Source organism: Labeo rohita, chromosome 3, assembly GCF_022985175.1.
Source record: "Labeo rohita strain BAU-BD-2019 chromosome 3, IGBB_LRoh.1.0, whole genome shotgun sequence".
NCBI classification, from domain to species: domain Eukaryota; kingdom Metazoa; phylum Chordata; class Actinopteri; order Cypriniformes; family Cyprinidae; genus Labeo; species Labeo rohita.
This window is the reverse complement of record NC_066871.1, coordinates 47236278-47259172: the sequence shown is the minus strand read 5'-3', so window position 1 is coordinate 47259172 and position 22895 is coordinate 47236278. Positions and strand designations below refer to the sequence as shown.

The window sequence follows — 22895 nt, the reverse complement described above, 5'->3', positions numbered from 1 at the left end:
TAAAATAAGGAATTCTCATGTTTTGGGATCACGTAACTCTCCTGCAGCATCTCATATGTTTCCTACACTATTTTTAGATGCATTGTGTCTATAGAAATGCGTCATTCTGTGCTGTAATTTGACGTGATTCTGTGAAGTTGTACGTGCACTGTGGGCGGACCGATTAATCGATAATGGGAATCGTTGTCGACGATTTTCATTATCGATAATAATCGATTTTATCGATTAGTTGTTGCAACCCTAGTATGTACCATGAGCACCTTAAAAAACAACAACAACAACAACAAATTCCTCACAACAATTCCTTGTGTGCCTGCAAACACACTAAAGCTAATTTTTATTCTTCTGATAAAGCTAATTCTGATATAATCTCTAACACCTATTTTTGTAGCAATTTTAACAAGACGTACAAAGGTGCGATATTGGTCAAACAATATCATCAAATACCATGCGAGTCTAAGTAATTTTCCCAGTATTATTTTCCCTCCTCTCGCAGCTTCACACTCCAGTCCAGCGGGTGGCGCTAAAACACATACGTTTGTTTGCCAAACACCATTAAACCTCAGAGGAAGAAAGATTCTTTTCACCGTGATCTCTGTTGTTTTATCGTGATGCGGTTTTAATACAAACTGTTAGAAATGTTGTTTCTGAAAATAGAAATATACACTTTTGAGGAGTAAAATCTGAATTGAGATCTGCTGCTGTAAAGATGGTGTTTGTTAAAGAGGAGAGCGAGGAGTACACGACTGAACCAGAACCCTGGAGAATAAAACAGGAGGAACCAGAACCATTTAAAATAACATATGAGGAACCAGAACCTTGGAGAATAAAACAGGAGGAACAAGAAACCTGGAGAATAAAGCAGGAGGAACCAGAACCCTGGAAAGTAAAACAGGAGGGACCAGGAGGTTGGTCTTTATTCTTCATTCTGTATTTCTGTATTCTATCATTCATCTTGAATCAGTGCTCGAATAGTTAAAAAAAAAAGTATATATATATATATATATATATGGGGGATGGTGGGTCAGGGGGGTCCTTCCATTACAAATGATTACAATATATGTATATTTGTGTATATATATATATACACACAATATATACTATGTATATATATATATATATATATATATACTACCGTTCAAAAGTTTGGGGTTAGTAAGACTTGTAATAGTCTTTAAAGTAGTCTTTTATGCTCAACAAGGCTGCATTTATTTGATTAAAAATATAGAAAAAAAAAAAAAAAACAGTAATATTGCAAAATGTTTTTACAATATAAAATAATTAACATGCTTTAAAATAGAATTTATTCCTGTGATGAAAAGCTGAATTTTTATCAGCTGTTACTCCAGTCTTAAGTGTCACATGATCCTTCAGAAAACATTCTAATATGTGGATTTATTATTAGAATGATCAGTGTTGGATAATATCAACAGTTGTGCTGCCAAATATTTTTTGGAACCTGTAATTTTTTTTTTGAGGATTCTTTCATGAATAACAAGTTTAAAAAGTACAGTGTTTATTCAAAATATAAATATTTTATAACAATGTAAATTATTTATTATTAACTTTTAATAAACTTTAAATTATTAACTTAATACATCCTTGGTGAATAAAAGTATTAATTTCTTAAAAAAAAAAAAAGAAACAATAAAAATGTACTGACCCCAAACTTTTGAACGGTAGTGTATATATATATATATATATATATATATATGATCATTTGAATTATAAAGGGAATTCTAACTTATACACATAGTGAATGCTTTTAGACTTGTTTTTTCCATACTTGATAATGTCTGCTAGAACAGGTCGTTACTGAATGGAAAGCATCTCTCTCTCTCACACACACACACACACACATTCAGTGTTGCCAAGTCCGTGGTTTTCCCGCAGAATTTGGCTACTTTAACACTGTTGCCACGGGTTGTTTTTAATGTCCGCGGGTTGAAACAACCCCAATAACGTAAGATTTTTCAGCTGCAAAGGTAATTTTACCAGGGGAATCCCACTAAAAACATTTATTTTACCCTCCAGAACACCATTTTTACTGGGGGATCCCCCTCGAAACACGTTTGGGCCACTTTTGGACTAGTTTTGAGTAGCAATTGGGCAGATTTTGTTGTGAAAACCTGGCAATCCTGCTCACATTATTGTCCTTTATTTTTACAGTTACGCATAACAGCCTAATGTCTTTAATGTCAAGGAATGTTTTTAAATTTGTGTAAAGTTAGTGGTGTCTGCGCTGTACTCTGGAAAGTAATGAAGAGTTTCACTGCCAAACTTGACTGGGTATATGGCCCTCGCCATCAGTGTAGTCCAACAGTTTAAATATAACTGTGCGGGGCAGTTAGCTGGCTTGTCTGAATACATGCGTGTTCAACTTGTTTTTTCTGTTTGCAATGTAATGTATCCATTTGGGCAGGTTCACCTTTAAAAAGTGGTTACAGTCATCTCACTCAACACCTTCTGAGGCCGACTAACCATACATTGAATCTTCTGCTATGGTCTTCCATGTCAGCAATTTTTTAATGTGATATTGTCAAACTTGTCCGATCGTTGAAATTATCCGTCTTTATGAAAGGCAGCTTGGATGGAATCGCATCTGGATTGGAGCAGACATAAATCTAAATCTGTTGCTCACTCAAGGCTTGTCTCACTCCGGCCAAAATGGCGCCATCCAGCTCAGCTCAAGAGATAGTGGTGGACTTTTTAAAAGAAGAAAAAACAGGTATTTTGAGCAGTAGGATTTAGGGTTGTGCTGATTGACGATAGTCAGACGGATTATTGCTCACTGAGTTCAGCTCTGTTGTGAATAGACAATGAGAATATGACGTCACGCCACACTGAGTTCTGGTAAACTGCTTTGTTTATCTGCCATACTTGCAGAATAGCGCTGCCTTTCCACTATTGCATTTAAGGCAGCATTATCATTCATGCTGCATCGAGAATTGCAATAGTAACTCAGATCATCTTTTTGAGAGAAGACTGGACAACGCGGTGTCCAGCATTATTTTTTCACCATTTCTACGAGTAAAAACACCAAGGGAAGCAGGTAATGGAGATGACAAGATGACGCCTGGATAGTAAATCTATTAATAATGGCACAGATTAAACCCACTGCCTATAACTTAATAAAAGAATCTCATTTTGTGTTTTTGAAAGTTTTGATTTTTGTTTAGTTTAATAATTAACATTACCTTTGTGATTATAATCTCTCGTCTTGTGAATTAGCAGAACTTGAACAGAGACATTGTAAAATGCTGTACACACATAAAGATTCATGTGGCTTTATGCACCAAGATAGTGATAAAGACCAAATTGTTAAACATATACTATGTACAGAAATGCATATAAGCCCAAAATGTGAACACAGCACGTTTATTTACATGTTAAGCTTTTTCCTCTTATATAAAAATGCATAATGCACAAGAAAGTGATATTAAAAGAGCACATTCTGTACACACCATACTAATACATCATACTGTGCAGAAAAACAGATGAGCCCAAAATATGAACTTTTAATAACGTTGTCTTAATCCAGAAGCATTTTCTTCCTTACGGTTTTCTAAAGGCATGAGAATGCTTAATGTTTAATTAAACATTGTGTATGGATTCATCTGCATGTCTTTTAGCATTTCACTGTACATCAGGCTAGCATTTTAAAATGCTAAAATACAAGCTCCATTTTGTGTTTCAACATTCTGTTCACTGTATGTGACCCACAATCTCTGATTCTCCTTCTTGGCCCTAGAAAATTTTATATTTACAATGATAATAATTGTACATTTATTTGAACACAGACTTTTATTTGGATAAGTACATGATGGCTAAAGTGGCATTGAGTGTCCAGCAGGCGACACTGTTTTCACGCTAATCACATCAACATTGTAAAGCATATTCTACAGAACTTAAGAGAAAAAAATTTGGATTATTATGCAATGTGATAAAACAGCTTCTCTTCCCTGCAAACAATACAGTTAGGGCTGCATGATAAATCGCATGCGGTTGTTAGACGCGTTTAGTCGTTTAGTTTAGTGCGCAAAGTTACTGACAAATGAACTGTCTTTCCTTTTATTTTAGAGTTTAATGAAGAAAGTGAGGAGAATGAAGAATTGAGTGAAGTTGAGGAGAAAAATCCTTTTAAACAGAAAGATTTAAAGAAAAGAAGAGCCAAGAAATCTTTCACCTGCACTCAGTGTGGAAAGACTTTGAAAAGCAAATATAGTCTTGATGTTCACATGAGAGTTCATACCGGAGAGAAGACGTTCACATGTGACCAGTGCGGGAAGAGTTTCACACAATCGTCAAGCCTTAGGATGCACATGAAGATCCACACTGGAGAAAAACTGCACACATGTGATCAATGCGGCAAAATGTTTTTGAGGGTTTCAGACCTGAAGAAACACCTGAGAGTTCATACAAAAGAGAAGCCACATTCATGTAATTTGTGTGGAAAGAGTTTTTCACTGCTGCAACGTTTGAAAGTGCATCAGAAAATACATACTGGTGTGAGAGAGTTTGTGTGCTGTGAGTGTGAAAAGACTTTTACTTCAGCATACTATTTCAAACTGCATGAGAGGATTCACTCTGGAGAAAAACCATACAAGTGTTCACACTGTGACAAGAGATTCAATCGGTCAGGAATCCTGAAAAAACACGAGATGATTCACACTGGAGAGAAACCATATATGTGTTCACACTGCAACAAGAGATTTAGTGAATCAGGACAGCTGAAAAGACACGAGAGGATCCACACTGGAGAGAAACCGTATCTCTGCACTGCATGTGGGATGCATTTCAATCGTTTATCTTCTCTACACAGACATACAAAAAACAAGCACAGTAAGTAGATCATCTCCAGATCCAGCACTTTCAGGTCTGAGGCCATGTCTTCACTAAATGTGACACAATAATGCATTAAGCAATAAAATATCATCTGAATAAATCCATCCTATCTAGACATTATAAGCGACATGACAAAGAAACATTATTCATTGTGAAGCTTTAGATAAAGTTCATCTTCTTCTTAAAAACTAGCAGATTCATCCGCGCCAGTAGCCTCGTGGTTAGCGAGCCGACAAATAGCGCGCGGAGTTCGAATCCCGGCTTGTGGACCTTTCCCTGATCCCACCCCTTTCTCTCTCTCCTACTAAAATCTTATCTTCAAAATGTGAGAGACCACAAACATGAGAACAAAAAACCCTGCTTTTTTCTTTTAGGAAAGAAATGGAGTATTATGTTCTATGAAACAAAAAAGCTATTAAAATGGTGAAAGTTTGTAAATGCTTTAATATTTTTATATAAAACCTTGCATACAGATCATCTTGTGTATAATTGTTTATATCATGTATAATGTTTATTTTACAGTATAATATTTGTCATGTAATTTCAAATTGTTAAAAACATTTGAGAATAAACATGGTGGACAATAGGCAGGAAGAATTGGCAATAATGGTGTTTGGAATGATTTTGACATAAAATTCATGGGAAAAAAAAGAAAAGGGTTTGGGTGAAGTCGTAGATCCTCCATCTCTTCTGTCCAAATCGTTTTGTGCTGTGCCATGACTGTATTTGTTATGCTTCTGTCAATTCAATTTCTGACTGGATATTTTTACGTTTCACATGCTAATCCACGCGTTTGTCCTCACTAACCAATCACAACACATTTTGTTTTTTGGAAGGCAGGCCACTTTAATGATGAAAACTTTTCTTTATATCTCTGCTCATATTTTCTGCATAGTGATGCATTTAAAAGTTAACAATCAAATGGATGTTTGTACAAGTTTACATTGCTGTTGCAGATAGTTTTACCAGGTTAAATGTTAGTAACTCAAACCCTTTTTCTAAACATCTCTACCTAACCACCAGTTGTGCACATCTGTCATGTTTTTTGTTTCTTAAATTTATTTTATTTGTGTTTGTACTTCTAGATCAAATCCTTTGCCAAAGTGCAATGGTTTGTGAGCAATATTAGCCATTAGAGAATGCACTGATCCAAACTTAAAAAAATCAGTCTGAAATAGTAGACCATCCGGGGACTTTTGGCATACTCTTTTCAGCATACTATGCTTTGGGACACACTTATTGTAATCTCACATACTATTTAGGATGGATAGGATGAACATTGGGATGCAGGGATAGAGGGGGAGAGAGAGCACACACAGGGGAACATAACCACACCCAAAGGGGTGGGAAGACACCTCAGAAATGGATATTAATATAATGCATAAATCCAGTGGATGAAACAATTAGATTTTGCATGTTACTGATATTAATAAAAGTATATTTTGCATGCTTCTGAACTCAAGCTCCTCAAATCTGTATTGCCAAGAGATTAACATCTAATATTATGAATAAGTGCACTTATTAATGCAAAACAGTAGTAATTTTATGATTAAATTATCTTTCATTTTGATGTCCCTCACACCAGCCTCCAGCTGCTTCTGGCGCCACCATCTGTAAAACTTAGTAGTGCTGCTCTCAAATGTTAGTCTGGTGCCCTTACATCAGGGTTCACTCTTATGTTTACATTTTTTTTTTAAAAATGACTGAAAATTAATCATTTTTACTTTTATTTCAGAGCTGATTGAAGCAAAAGAGGAGAATGAAGAATCAAGTCAAGCTGAGGAGATAAATCATGTCAAAACTGAAGAAAGACCTTTGAGTTGCTCTCAAACCAAACAGAAAGATGTAAATGAAAGAAAAGCCAACCCATCTTTCACCTGCACTCAGTGTGGAAAGAGTTACACACTCAAAACAAGTCTTGAGCGTCACATGAGAATTCATACTGGAGAGAAGCCATACGCTTGTGATCAGTGCGGGAAAAGGTTCACACAATCAGCAAACCTTAGGAAACACATGAACATCCACACCGGAGAAAAACCATACAGGTGTTCACACTGCAACAAGAGATACAGTCAATCATCACATCTGAAAACACATGAGAGGATCCACACTGGAGAGAAACCTTATATGTGTTCACACTGCAACAAGAGATTCATTAAGTCAGGAGACCTGAAAATACATGAGAGGATCCACACTGGAGAGAAACCTTATGAGTGTTCACACTGTGACAAGAGATTCAATCGGTCAGCACATCTGAGGAAACATGAGATGATCCACACTGGAGAGAAACCATACAAGTGTTCACACTGTGACAAGAGATTCATTAAGTCAGGGGACCTGAAAATACATGAGAGGATCCACACTGGAGAGAAACCTTTTGAGTGTTCACACTGTGACAAGAAATTCAATCGGTCAACACATCTGGAAACACACGAGAGGATCCACACTGGAGAGAAACCTTATAAATGTTCACACTGTGACAAGAGATTCAATAAGTCAGGAGACCTGAAATCACATGAGAGGATCCACACCGGGGAGAAACCTTATAAGTGTCCACACTGTGACAAGAGATTCAATCGGCCAGCACATCTGAAAACACACGAGAGGATCCACACTGGAGAGAAACCTTATAAATGTTCACAATGTGACAAGAGATTCCATAAGTCAGGAGCCCTGAAAACACATGAAATGATCCACACTGGAGAAAAACCTCACAAGTGTTCACACTGTGACAAAAGATTCAATCGGTCAACAAATCTGAAAAAACATGAGATGATCCACACTGGAGAGAAACCTCACAAGTGTTCACACTGTGACAAGAGATTCAATATGTCAGGAGACCTGAAAATACATGAGAGGATCCACACTGGAGAGAAACCTTTTGAGTGTTCACACTGCAACAAGAGATTCAATTGGGCAGCACATCTGAAAACACACGAGAGGATCCACACTGGAGAGAAACCTTATAAATGTTCACACTGTGACAAGATATTCAATAAGTCAGGAGACCTGAAAATACATGAGAGGATCCACACTGGAGAGAAACCTTATGAGTGTTCACACTGTGACAAGAAATTCTATCGGTCAGCACATCTGAAAAAACATGAGAGGATCCACACTGGAGAGAAACCGTATCACTGCACTGAATGTGGGATGCGTTTCAATAGTTCATCTAATCTACAAAGGCATACAAAAAAATATCACAGTAAGGCCTTGTACACATAAAGATGCATTTAGCTATATATTTGTAAATATGTTGTATTTTATTGTGTTTTGTCTAGATGGATCCAGCATTTTGGGAGTCTTTTTTTTTAACCGGGTCCCAAAGTGATGCATCTGAAAATGACACATTTGCAATTTTGTGCATACAGCCAATCCATATATTTTGGAAAATAATGATGTCATCAACCCACGTTGCAACCCCAGTCAGACACCGCTACATCACATAACAGCAAAAACAATGGTGGACTACATGCTTGTGTTTGTGCTGCAGAAGCTATTAAAACCCATTAGCATTTCTAAAAGCCTACTAGCTTTTCTTATTGTTATGTTGGGTTTGTACACAGTGCACAAGGTTTATGCTCATGCTCTAAGCCTCTGTTTTTAGTGTATCTTTGTGGACGAATTACAGTGCCACATACTGGTCTGGCATGTATATGTATAACTATTCCTACTTGTAAGTCAGATCATTTCATGAGTTTTTACTTTTACTTTCAGTAATTAATGTTAACTTTTTCTTTGAGTAATTATTAAATATTATCTTTTAATTAATACATTATCTTTACTTTTTATAACTTATCAACAACATTTATGGTCTGCTGGTTGTATTTGCATAAGAAAAAAAAAACAAAGTAATTTTATCATTTAAATTTTAATCGTTGAAAAGCCATGATGTTTTGGGCTTTGTTTTATATGTCTAAATAAAGCTTTTAAATCAAATTGAACTAAAAGCCTTTATTGTTATTCTGCATACAATGAAATTGCACTGCTCCTGACTGGTGTTAGAAAATGAACATGTAACCACAAACAATATTACACTGAGCAATCTGAGAAGTATTGCACATTGAGCAATCTGTGTAAAGTGAGCATCACTGCTGGCCTGTAGCGTTGTGGGGCCCTAGGCAAGATAATGTAAATGGACCACACTAGTGTAAAAAATTGACAAGTGAAAGCACATAAAATTACTGTTTGAATATTTAACCCTTTGAGCGGTACCCACATGTGGGATTCTTATTTCTGTGTCCCACATATGGGATTTAGAACGTTCGACGTTACACAACTGCCAAATTCAAACTGTGTTTTCACGCGTTGACAGAGACACGCTTGCTGCGCTTGTCATATAATCAAACTGTGTTTTCAACCAAATAACGTTTATTTTAGGTTCAGACATTTAAATACACATAAGAACTAGTAAAATGACACATTTAGAGTTTGTAAAGCACACACGGATGTCTATGAGAGGATCCACACAGGACAGAAACCATACAGATGTGATCAGTGTGGGAAGAGTTTTGCACGCTCAGCAAACCTTAAGGAGCACATGAACATCCACACTAGACAGAAGCAGCACGCATGTGATCAGTGTGGCAAAACATTTGTGTGGGCTTCAGCCCTGAAGAATCACCTGAGAGTTCATACAAAGGAGAAGCCACATTCTTGTCATTTGTGTGGAAAGAGTTTTCCACAGCTAAAAGTACATCAGAAAATACATACTGGTGTGAGAGATTACATGTGCTTTGAGTGTGAAAAGACTTTTACTTCAGCTGGACATTTGAAACAGCACCAGAGGATTCACATTGGAGAAAAACTTTACAAGTGTTCACACTGCGACAAGAGATTCAGTCATTTAGCAACTCTGAAAACACATGAGATTATTCATGTCTATAATTTTAAGGACTTTCCTTTTTTTCCTTTTATTATTGTTCCTTTCTTTGATACAGATCGGATTTTTTTTAAAGGAAAACAAATCAGCGCATCTTGTACACGCACCAACTAATTTTTCCCACCTCCGCCGCTTCACACTCCAGTCCAGCGGGTGGCGCTAAAACACATACGTTCGTTTGCCAAACACTAATAAACCTTAGAGAAAGAAGATTCTTTGCACCGTGATCTCTGTTTTATCGTGATGCTGTTTTAATACAAACTGTTAGAAATGTTGTTTTGAAAATAGAAAAAATACAGTTTTGAGGAGTACCATCTGAACTGAGATCTGCTGCTGTGAAGATGATGTTTGTTAAAGAGGAGAGTGAGGAGGACACGAGTGAACCAGAACCCTGCAGAATAAAAAGGAGGAATCAGAACCCTTGAGTATAAAACACGAGGAACAAGGAGGTTGGTGTTTATCCATTCATTTTTAATGAATTTGTGGTACATTAAGCTAACGAATATTTAACAGTGTGCCTGCAGATTACTTAATGTAAAGAATGGCGGCTTAATTTTCCTTACAGTGTTTAAACTTACATTTTATTTTCGCTCATTTCTTTTTTTTTTTTTTCTTTTATTATTATTATTTTTTTTACAATTGCACAATTGTTGAGCTCAAAACCTGAGACACATCAGATTCACTTTGTTTTAGTTTTTTTGTCAGTGTAATCTCAAACATTTTGTTGGCGAAATGTTTACCTGTTTATTAATGTAATCAGTGACACTAAAATAAAAAATTGTACATCAGTGACACTGTATTTGGTGTTGTGTTATGCTTGCACAAAAAAAGATATGACATGCATAGAATATGGCATGTTTTATCTCTTCTGTCTGCACTTATCTTTCTCTGATGGACAAAATGGTAATGACAAATTATATTTGCTAAGGTCTCCCACAAAATAGTTATGGACCGCAGTTTTAATGAAAGTTATTTATATTAATGGTTACTATGACATCTACATTTTAGAGACCAGCGAAATGTCATAATTCTCAATACCACAACAGAGTACTTGGGTAATTATTATTTGACGTTCCAATTAAATAATTAATAATTTAGTTTAATAATTAAACTTTATTTGGAGTATTTCTTTTTTGCACAATGGATGTTTATTAATATTAAATCTAAAGCTTGTTTTAATATAGCTACGGATTGTAGGACATCTGTATAATATTGATCTTTAAATACTAGATATTTAAAGTGTACCTGAAGTATATTTGCATTAGTTTCACGTTAGCACAATCAAATATACTTCAGTATATCCCAAGTATCTGTTGTTAATTACTCACCCTCGTGTCATTCCACTTCTGTAAGACCTTTGTTTATCTTCGGAACATAATTTAAGATATTTTAGATGACATTTGAAAGCCCTCTGTTTCTCTATAGTCAGCCATACAGTTTGCACATTCAGGGTCTAGAACAGCAGGAAAGACATCAAGTAATCCATGTCATTAAGGATATTATTAAGTAATCCACTATTATTAAGTGAGTATGAGTGTTTTGTTTGCATAAAAAACATAATTACCACTTCATTTACAAAATATTATCCAATACACGTGTTGTGGTACTCTAACGCTCACTCGTGTGCATTGTGTTGACGTGAGTCTTCTATGACATGAACACAGTACAAATGCATTGTAATGCTCTTGTAAACACAATGCAGATCAATATTTTCATAAACAAAGTTGAAAATTATGTTTTATTGTGTAAACAAAGCACTTGCATCACTTAATAAAATTGAGGGTAAACTGAAGAGGACTTTAAAGGGGTCATTGGATGCTAAGTTCACTTTTTCATGCTGTTTGAACATTAATGTGTGTTGGCAGTGTATGTACAAATCTACCCTATAATGATAAAAATCCATGCAGTGGTTTTTAATTAATCTGTAAAAATAATATCCCCTTTTTCAAATCGAGTTGTTCTCAGATGCCTGTCGGTGTGCTGTCACACCCACAGAGGTCGCTCCCACCATAGTTGATTGACATGAGCATCTTACCTCAGATCAGCTGTAACAGTCCAGAAACTTTCCATGTTTTGATGCCGGAGCAGGGATGTAAGTTAGACAAGAAAATCTCAGATTGAGCGATTGAGGTGTTGTGTTGCTGGGTGTAATAATGAACATAGTGGTCGTCATTTACTCCGGACATCTGAGCTGCTGAAGATGCAGTAGATTATGTTTGTTTGTGAAGGGAATGCGCCTCCTGATCTACATATATCCGTCTATGTTCGCGCAAATCATTCATGATCCAGCTTCATTTACAGCAAGGTGAAAATAAGCGTTTTTTATGAATCTTTTGAGAATTTATAATGTGATAGTTAGGAAGTTTAGCGGCTAAATGCGGCTAATGTAAACAAGACCGTCTTTCCACACAGAGAAAATGGGCATCTGATGACCCCTTTAACGATGTCGTTCCTACTGTTCTGTGCTTTGAATGTATGTTTCGTTGCTGCCAATGGAGGGAAAGCTCTTGGATTTCATCCAAAGATCTCCATTTGTGTTTGGAAGGTCTTACAGGTGGGAAATGACACAAGGGTGAGTAATTAATGACAGAATTTCCTTTTTTTGGGTGATTTAAGCCTTTAATGAATCTATGGTTCCATCTTCCAAATGGAAAAAAAGAAAGAAGCTGTTTTAGTGCTCAGTGCAAACTGGCTAAGTATTAAAATGTATACTATCTAATATTGCTCACTGAATGTTAGGACAGAACAAAAAAGCTGCTCTAGAACTTTACTTGCTAGCTGAGTTGATCACTAGACAAGTGATGTTAGTCTGCTTGGAAAAAGTTAGGTACTTGTTTCTATAAACAAACTGAAATTTTCCAAGTATTAAATTGCATAAATATAATTGCCAATGTATGAACAGCATGTAACAAAACTTAAAAAATGGAAAACTGCAGACTAATTAATATGTAAATGACCTCATATGTCAAAATGAAGAATGAATCTGTGAATCCCACTGGCTGTTGCTTACTTGCATTACTATGGTGTGTCTACAAGAGTATGAGCAAAAGAAGTTTCAGAGACATATAATTTATAAAACTGCATCAAAATTATCAACCTTTTGTATAGCAATTATCTGCTTTACACTGTTACATCTGGTTTCATCAGGGTTACTGAAAGTTACTGAAAATTAACCTCTTTTACTTTTATTTGCAGAGTTGAAAAATGAGGAGAGTGAAGATGAGGAAAAAAATCATACTAAAATGGGTGAAAAACCTTTGAGTTGCTCTCAAACCAAACAGAAACATTTAAAGAAAAGAAGAGCCAAGAAATCTTTCACCTGCACTCTGTGTGGAAAGAGTTTGACAAGCAAATATAGATTTGATGTTCACATAAAACTTCATACTGGAGAGAAACCGCTGACTTGTGATGAATGTGGGAAGAGTTTTGCACACTTAGTAAACCTTAAGGGTCACATGAACATCCACACTAGAGAGAAGCTTCACGCATGTTATCAATGTAACAAAACATTTTTGAGAGCTTCAGCGCTGAAGAAACACCTGAGAGTTCATACAAAGGAGAAGCCATATTCATGTAGTTTATGTGAAAAGAATTTTTCGCTGCTTCAATATTTAAAAGTGCATCAGAAAATACACAGTGGTGTGAGAAAGTACATGTGCTCTGAGTGTGAAAAGACTTTTATTTCAGCTACCTGTTTAAAACTGCATGAGAGGATTCACACTGGAGAGAAACCTTTTAAGTGTTCACACTGTGACAAGAGATTTAGTCAGTCAGCAAATCTGAGAACACATGAGAGGATCCACACTGGAGAGAAACTGCACACATGTGATCAGTGCGGTAAGAGTTACAGACAAAAAGCATACCTTACAGAGCATATGAGAGTTCATACTGGGGAGAAACCGTTCGTTTGTGATCAATGTGGTAAGAGTTTCTCACAATCATCAACCTTCAAGCATCACAAGAACATTCACACTGGAGAGAAACCGCACACATGTAATCAGTGTGGGAAGAGTTTTAGACTAAAAGGATACCTTACGGCACATATGAGAGTTCATACTGGAAAGAAGCCATTCAGTTGTGATCAGTGCGGGAAGAGTTTCTCACACGCAGCATACCTTAAAGATCACATGAACATCCACACTGGAGAGAAGTTGCATGCATGTGATCAATGTGGCAAAACATTTTTGTGGGCTTCAGTCCTGAAGAATCACCTGAGAGTTCATACAAAAGAGAAGCCACATTCATGTAATTTGTGTGGAAAGAGATTTTCACAGCTTCCACATTTAAAAGTACATCAAAAAATACATACTGGTGTGAGAGATTACATGTGCTTTGAGTGTGAAAAGACTTTTACTTCAGCTGGACATTTGAAACAGCACCAGAGGATTCACACTGGGGAAAAACCTTACAAGTGTTCACACTGTGACAAGAAATTCAGTCATTTCGCAACTCTGAAAACACATGAGATGATTCATTCTGGAGAGAAACCTTACAAGTGTTCACACTGTGACAAGAGATTCAGTAGTTCAGCAAATGTGAAAAAACACGAGAGAATCCACACTGGAGAAAAACCATACGTGTGTGATCAGTGCGGGAAGAGTTTCCTACAAAATGGACAACTTAAAAGTCACATGAACATTCACACTGGAGAAAAACCTTACAAGTGTTCACACTGCGACAAGAGATTTAGTATGTCAGGACACCTGAAAATACATGAGAGGATCCACACTGGAGAGAAACCGTATCACTGCACTGCATGTGGGAAGCGTTTCAATAATTCATCTGGTCTACGCACACATACAAAAAGACATCACAGTAAGTAGATCATCTTCAGACCCAGCACTTTCAGATCTGATGCTGGCTCCTCTACCAAATGTGAAACAATAATGCATCAAGCATTAAAATATGATCTGGATAAATCTGTCCTAACCAGTCATTACAAGTGACATGACAAAGAAACATTATCTAAAGTTTTCACAGTGAATGAATCATGTTCATCTTCAAAACCAGCAGAATCAACTATGAGATTCAGATCAAATCAAAGATGGAGTTCCTTGGCAAAATACAAATTCAAAACGTTTTATTCTTGTATATCATTTTGCTTCATGGTATAAATGATGTCATTGTGTTTTCGTATGAGTTTTATGTTATATTCAGTTGCCTTATAATGCATATGTGTCACTTGTAGTTTGCTTACTCTTTCATCTTAGTCTTTCATGAAGTAAAGTAGAAGCTTTTTACAGACTGTTCTTGTTCAGGAAGCTGAAGAAGAGGCTGTAGCACTTAAAAGAGACTGAGATTTTTTTTTTTTTTTTTTTTTTTCTTCATTGTTGTTTTTAAAATGACTGAGTTGTTCTTAAGACGTATTTAGAAAATGCAGATGCAAGATGCACTGTCATGTAGCTTTGCAACTCATCCTTTTGTGCTTCTCTTGTAAGTAGGAATGAATATTTGAACCCAAAAATAAATGAGCCCTGTGGCTAAATTATGAAAGAGTGTAGTATCGATAAGCTCTGATGTTAACTGTTCTACCTTTGGTGCTGGGAAAATTAAGGAAAAACACTTATTATTGTTATGTAAATATTATCAAGCTAACTGTATCTGGCCCACCATTTTTACATGCGAGAATACCAAGACATTCTTCACTGGCACATTTTTGTTATTTTGCAATCCAGTAGTAAGATCTTTCTTGTACCGTAGGGCTGTGCAATTAAATTAATCTTATATTCAAATGAGTTTGACTTCAGCGTATTATGCAAACAGGATGTTTGCGTTATAGCAATATATTCAGTTACATCTAATGACTTTATCGGCACTGCGTGTGTGTGTCTGTTAAGTCCATATGACCGTAGTAACCCATTATTAAGTTATTATTATATATTATTATATATGCCACTGATCTATAATAAAGAACTGAGTTGCTGATGATGTTATAAAAGTGACTGCGCTGCCATTTTGGTGCTTATTATGAAATCTGAATAAAATGTTTTACTTTCTTTGTGCATATACCTTAAATTACCTTGTACAATAATTCACTGCTTATGTAATTATGCTAGAATTTGCTCGTCTGAAATAGATGTTGCTCAGTCAGGACATAAAGAAATACATGCATTGTAAACATCATTTAGAGAAATAATGCTGACAACATATGGTACAGACTTAAAGACATGAATCGAGTGATTTTCTGTCAGTCAATGATGCTCTCTGTCAGTAGGAAATAGTAAAATGACCAATCAAACACTTCATTGCCTGATGACAGTTTAGAAAGCAATGAATGATGGCTGGAAACAAATTCTGAACATGCACAAAAAAATGTATGTGCTCATTTGAGGTGGATAGTGTTTTTATCCAACAAGAAGATGTGCATAAACTATGATGGAAAAACATTTTACATAAATCTCTTGATGTGCAACAAGAACCTCACATGACTTTGCCTCAATAGAGGATGTGATTGGATAACTGGACTCATTGGAATCATCATAAGGAGTTGGTTGTAACATTTTTAATGAACTATTTCAACTATCCCCACCCCAAACAGCCATAACACAACACACTGTTTTAGCATGTGGGTTTTAGGTTAACATGAATGCAAAATATCAAATTAAACTAGAGAAACAGCTACTTCATGTTATGTCATTTACTGTTAACTGTGTATTACCAAGAAATAAATGTGTATATTATTAATAACTACACTTTTTAATGCAAAACAGTTGTAAATTTGAGATTAGCTTTATTTTCAATACCCCTCAGCACTACCAAATCTGCTTCTGATGTCACCATCTGTAGAACTTAGTGGCGGTGCTGCCACTGCTAACAAATGTTAGTCTGGAGCTCTGTAATGGATACTTTCTATGAGCTGGGCACTTTTATCAATATCATTTTGTTAGATAATTTTGTAGTGGAGTCACCAATTTCCTCTGGGATAACTGACCACTCAGAGCATTAGGATTGAGTCAGATAGAAATACCAGGGATCACTCAAAACAAGGGGAATCTGTTTATAGCTCTTATGCTACGTCCAAACTGGCTGCACTGTATTTATATATAATCATTTTTATTCTTAACTGTTTAAGTCATTTTAAATCAATTTTTAAATTATTTTTATTTTTTTTTAATTCCTTGTTTTTACTGTTGTGACTTTTTTTTTAAAGATTATTTAATTTATTTTACATAAATAAATGCTAAAAAAAAAATGCTATATAAATAAATTTGCCTTGTCTTGATGATTTATAATTATTGCTAAGTATGAACTGTAACACTGGAGAAAAACATCAATTATACTGTTTCATTAAAATTTCTCTAAAGGGAAGTTTTTTTTTTCTGTTTACACAAACTAGGATGGACTGAGCATTACTAGTGCTAAACATATCAGTTATGCAGTGTTAATCCATAGCCTTTATTGCAGTATAGAATATATTTTCACTGTTCCCAGTGAAAATATATTCTATTATAAAAATAAAGGAATTTTTATGTGTCTGTTTATTTTTTATCTGTTCCCAAAATAAAGGGATTCTGTAAATGATATTCAACTGCTATTTGAATTAAATTGTTTAAGGGTCTTATGATGTACAGTAAAACAATAGAAATACTCTCACTCAGTTATAAAACTAAAACTTTATTAAAAGTCACCAGTTTCTTCTAGGATAGTCATTTCAAAAGTGCAACAGAAACAAGATTGATTAATACATCAATAGTCATATTCTGGGCATATGCAATCAACAAATGGTCAATGAATGAAAATGTTAATATTTATTAATTAACAGGAAATATTAATGCATATTTTATTTCTAGGGTTATACCCACAAACATATCTGGAGCTAAAGGTTCTGCTTATTTCATACTGATGGTCTAATTTCACTCCATGGATCTGATGGTGATATCCAGTCTGTTATCTTGTTCTGTTTAGCTCACTTCTTGTAGATGTGATGTCATAAACAATAATGACAGCAGCAGCCACACCCACCAGAGCAGAAACAATCAACCGGATCACAGTTTCAATAAGACCACAACAGAGGATGTGATCTGAAAAAAAGAGAAACGCTGAATCAGAATTGTGTGTTTACCTCCTTTTCATTTACAGTTAAAGATTTTAGGGGTTATACTTAGGAGTTCAAGCATTCATTGTGAAGGAAACACAACCACAAGCTTTAGTGTATGCATGTTTGAGTTTGTTTGCATACATACTTTCTTTGCTTAGCCAAACAAGACTCTTTTAAAAGCTTCAGCCTCTTCTTTAATCTCAGTTCCCCTAGAAACCTGTGCGATTATGTGACTCTTTCTGTGAGAATTTTTTTTTTTTTTTGCCTCAATGTTTAATTAAGCATCACGGCTCATTCTCAGACACCTGCTTCACAGCTGTCGCTCTTCTGCTTCTTCTGTTACAGTGTAATCACAAAGAGGAAAGAAAAGGAAATGGACTCTTGCGGTCTTGTGAAATCTTGCGGTTTTAATTGCTTTATGAATATGTTTGATAACAACTTGAGTGTGCTTTCCGTTCTGACTTTCAGGGTGAATATTTTTAAGAACTGATATCAGTTCTCACATTTATTATAAGTGATGTACCTGAACATGGCTGATGGAGTTCAGTAATGTTGGCATCCTCAGTTTGGTTAATGGTTATATTATTCACCTCCAAAAAACTGGAGATTGAAGATCTTTCTGGTGATGAAGTACTTTGTGGAGCTTCTGATAATGACAGATACTTTGACATCAGTCTCATCGCACACACTTCTGGTGTTAGTTTATAGTAGACCCATAGGAATAGTCATGCTAAAACTGTTTTCTCTACTCACCATAAACAGTAAGATTGAAACGCATGTAGCTGGTCTCTTTGTTTATGATAACTGTTAGTTTATAAAGTCCAGAGTCAGTGGTTCTGGTGTTTGTGATGGTCAGAGATCCGGTCTGATGATCCAACTTCAGTCTATCTCTGAATCTCTCATCTGGACCATCATATGTCGAGTTGGTTTGTGTGAGTTTGTCAAATTCAGCTATTCTTGTGCTTCCGAACAGCCACTGTATCAACAAATATTTCTGTACTTCAGTGAGATCAGTGTTTAGAGTGACAGAATCTCCTTCAAACACTGATACTGTCCTCACATCTACAGAAAAATGGGAACATATTTTGTAACAGACTACAGTTAAGTGATTTGGTGAATGTTGGTTAAATTGCAATAAGAATTTAAGAATTAAAAGTGTTTATGTTGTTAGACATTAATACCAATAAAAGTTCAGATGTTCAGTTTCAGGTTATTTTTCTCTCATTAAAACAGAAGTGAAACAAACATTTGTCTGTGGATCAGACTGATTTCAAACTAAATATCAGATTTTTTTTTGGATTTCCTTCCACTATTTCACAGCTGGAGTCAATACTAATAAATTACATTTGTAAAGACATTTACGAGATACGAAGCTGATAATGACAACCACTGTAAGGCAAGCGTTTATTAATAAAAATGAATGGACTGTCATAATTAAAAACACTCAAACTTACCAACCAGACGCCATGAGCACAAAAAGAACAACACAAAGGTGTTAACCATAATCCCTGGTCGTTTGTCAGCCACTTTAAACACGCAGTAAATCACTCTAAACGTCCCGTTCACTTCAGCGGTGAACACTTTGTCGCTTCGTGTCGCCAAATGCCGCTATATATATGCAGGGCTCATTTCCGGTTCAGGACATTTATTCTTACTTACAAGAAAGCAAAGACGGATCAATTACAAAGCTATATATGAAGAGTTCAGATGCAAAACCAGTTAAAAGCCATATCGGTCAAAAATGAGATAATGATACTGAATGAATGCTCTCAACACATATTATATGTCCATCAAATACTTCTTCTTCAAACTCGCTAAATTCCAGCCTCAGCCTAATCAGAAGCACTGGTATTTACATAGAAACCTATGCATCTGAGCCTGATAAAAAAATGCGTTTTTTTTATAGAAATACGTCAGATGGATTTAGCTGGTTTTGCATCTGAACTCTTCATATATATATATATATATATATATATATATTGGGAACCATATGTAATTTTCTCAGAAATATTTGACGTCACTTCTCTTGTAATCCTCAATCATGAAGACTGTTGATGTTGATCGAATGCCATGCGAATTTATAATTTTAAGGCCTTTCATTTATTTTTGTTTCATTATGGTTCCTTTTTATTTGTGCAGATCGGATTTTTAAAGGAAAACAAATTAGTGCATCTTATTAACGCACTAATTTTCCCAGTATTATTTACCCTCCTCTCAACGCTTCACACTCCAGTCCAGCGGGTGGCCCTAAAACACATACGTTTGTTTGACAAACTCCAGTAAACCTCAGAAGAAGAAATTTAGTTTCAACGCGCCCTCTGTTGTTTTTTCGTGATGTTGGTTTAATACAAAGTGTTAGAAATTTAGTTTCTGTAAATAGAATAATACAGTTTTGAATCAGGTCGATAGGTCTTGTAACATTCTCGTCCTCACAGTCGTGATTAAGTTTTGAAGCAAGCAGGAATATATAATGTCTGGAGGAGTATCAGGTGAACTGAGATCTGCTGCCGTGAAGATGGTGTTTATTAAAGAGGAGAGTGAAGAGGACATGAGTGAACCAGAACCTTGGAGAATAAAACAGGAGGAACCAGAAACCTGTATAATAAAACACGAAGAACCAGAAACATGGAGGATAAAACATGAAGAACCAGAAACTAGTAGAAAAAACATGAGGAAAAAGGAGGTTGGTGTTTATTCTTCACTCATCATGTTTAAATTAAGACAGGAGTAGGCATAATCTAGAATAGTTAATTTAAAAATGTCTTTCTGAAACACAGATTAAGAACAGATTACAAACTCCCGGACTATGGAGTCCTGAACTAAAATAAAATAGATTAATTTGAAAACCAACTGTGCTAATCTGAATTGGCATGACAGAGATTACCTATAGAACATGGAATTAACAAAGAAAATCTTAGGAAAAATCTTAGCAAGCAAAACAAGCAAAGTAGTTTGCACACATCAGGTGTCGAATAAAAGAAAAGGTATGCCTAGAAATCTCTTTGCTTAAATTCTTGCAATCAGCTGTTGCAGTTTTGCAACATGCAAATTGTTATACATAAAGTTTTAGAGAGATAGATGGTCAGCATTATATTGGCTCCCTAAGAAAATACAGTTGTGCTCATAAATGTACATATCCCTTGAATGTTTATACTTTTTACAAAAATAAGAGGGATCTTGAAAATTGCATGTTATTTTTTTATTTAGTACTGTCTTGAATAAACCATTTCACATAACATTATGTATGTGACACAAACATCGTTTATGAGTCCCTTGTTTGTCCTGAGGAGTTCATCTGCCTGGTGTTCTTCTGAAAAATCCTCCAGCTCCTGCACATTATTTGGTTTTCCAACAACATCTGCATATTTGAACCCTTTTCAAAAGTGAATGTAAGATTTTGAGATCCATCTTTTCACACTGATAATTTAGCGATTGATAGGCAACTATTACAAAAGATGAAAACAGTCACTGATGCTCATAAAGCAACAGAACGCATTAAGAAAAATTGTAAATTGTATTTATATTGTCTTCTGGGAGACATGTAAATATTTATGTGGCATCTGAAGTGCAATACTAAATGGAAAAAAAATCATGGCTCAACAAAAGTAAAAATTGCACACATCCTGTATTATGATTCAAGGCTTTTAATGCTTTTGAACTGGGTCATTTTTATATAATCAGTTATTATTTTTTGTCTTGTGGTATATATATACATATATAACATGTTATGTTAAATCACTTTTATGTACTGTATCATTTCTCAGTTTTTTTTTTCAAGCTACTGACAGATAAACTGTTTTTGCTTTTATTTTAGAGTTTATTGAAGGAAGTGAGGAAAACGAAAAATTGAGTGAAGATGAGGAGAAAAATCATGTCAAAACTGGAGAAAAAACAACAAGTTGCGCTCAAACAAAACAGAAAGATTTAAAGAAAAGAACAGCCAAGAAATCTTACACCTGCACTCAGTGTGGAAAGAGTTTGAAAAGCAAATATAATCTTGATATTCACATGAGAGTTCATAATGGAGAGAAACCGTTTACATGTGAGCAATGCGGGAAGAGTTTCACACAATCATCACAACTTAAGGTACACCTGAAAATCCACACTGGAGAGAAACCTTTCAAGTGTTCACACTGTGACAAGAGATTCAGTCAGTCTGGAGACCTGAAAAGACATGAGATGATCCACACTGGAAAGAAACCGTACAAATGTGATAAGTGTGGAAAGAGTTTCACACAAAAAAGAAGCCTTATGGCACATATGAATGTTCAAACAGGAGAGAATCTGCACACATGTGGTCTGTGTGGAAAGAATTTTAAATTCAATTATAGTCTTGAGCTTCACATGAGAGTTCATACTGGAGAGAAACCGTTCACGTGTGATCGGTGCGGGAAGAGTTTTATACGATCAGGAAATCTTAAGGATCACATGAATGTCCACACTGGAGAGAAACTGTACTCTTGTGATCAATGTGATAAAACATTTTTGAGGGCTTCAGTCCTGAAGAGACACCTGACAGTTCATACAAAGGAGAAGCCGCATTCATGTCATTTGTGCGGAAAGAGTTTTTCGCGTTTTTCAATTTTGAAAGTACATCAGAAAATACATACTGCTGTGAGAGAGTACATGTGCTTTGAGTGTGAAAAGACTTTTACTTCAGCTGAACATTTGAAACAGCACCAGAGGATTCACACTGGAGAAAAATCTTACAAGTGTTCACTAGGGTTGTGACTTTTTAAAGCTTTATTTTTTTTAATTCAATGTCACAAGAAAAATTGTTGCCAGAGAAAAATGAAGAAAAGAGGGGAAAAAGAGAAAGAAAATTACATACATTTCAGTGATTTTCTATTTTTTGTTTGTTCCAAGTGATTTACATATTATTTAAAGTCATTAATAAAATGGGAAAATTTGGTCTACATTGAGCCCACTTTTTTAATGTATATAGTATTTTTCTAATAAAACAAACACATGTATAATATGTTGTTTTTTACAATTAAAATTTTTGTTTTCTATAACTAGGGTTGTGACAGTGGCAATGACAACTGCCCATGTGATGTGTCACAGACACTATTAGGGATGGGAATCTTCAGGCACTTCACTATCTGATCCAATTCCGATTCTGGGAATCAC

The 22895-nt window shown here is 35.4% G+C and overlaps 2 protein-coding genes across 4 annotated transcripts; both read left to right on the top strand.

Moving 5' to 3' along the window:
- Positions 1–563: 563 nt before the first annotated feature.
- LOC127161127 (zinc finger protein 271) lies at positions 564–18378 on the top strand. Of its 3 annotated transcripts, none has more exons than XM_051103787.1 (4): positions 564–789; positions 10148–10176; positions 12923–14542; positions 18111–18378. In XM_051103787.1, exons 1-4 carry the CDS (start codon positions 710–712, stop codon positions 18113–18115), a joined length of 1734 nt encoding a protein of 577 aa, XP_050959744.1. In that variant the 5' UTR covers positions 564–709; the 3' UTR covers positions 18116–18378. The 3 variants fall into 3 exon arrangements, with proteins under 3 accessions (XP_050959744.1, XP_050959739.1, XP_050959742.1); XM_051103782.1 differs by lacking the exons at positions 10148–10176; positions 12923–14542; positions 18111–18378 and adding exons at positions 4081–4842; positions 6581–8050; positions 8127–8840 and having other exon boundaries at positions 564–908; XM_051103785.1 differs by lacking the exon at positions 18111–18378 and having other exon boundaries at positions 12923–15552.
- A 1857-nt stretch (positions 18379–20235) lies between these two features.
- Positions 20236–22669, top strand: LOC127162776 (gastrula zinc finger protein xLCGF3.1-like). The gene is made up of 2 exons (XM_051105623.1): positions 20236–20448; positions 21573–22669. The coding sequence occupies exons 1-2, from the start codon at positions 20236–20238 to the stop codon at positions 22494–22496; spliced, it is 1137 nt and encodes a 378-aa protein (XP_050961580.1). The 3' UTR covers positions 22497–22669.
- The last annotated feature ends 226 nt before the right edge of the window (positions 22670–22895 follow it).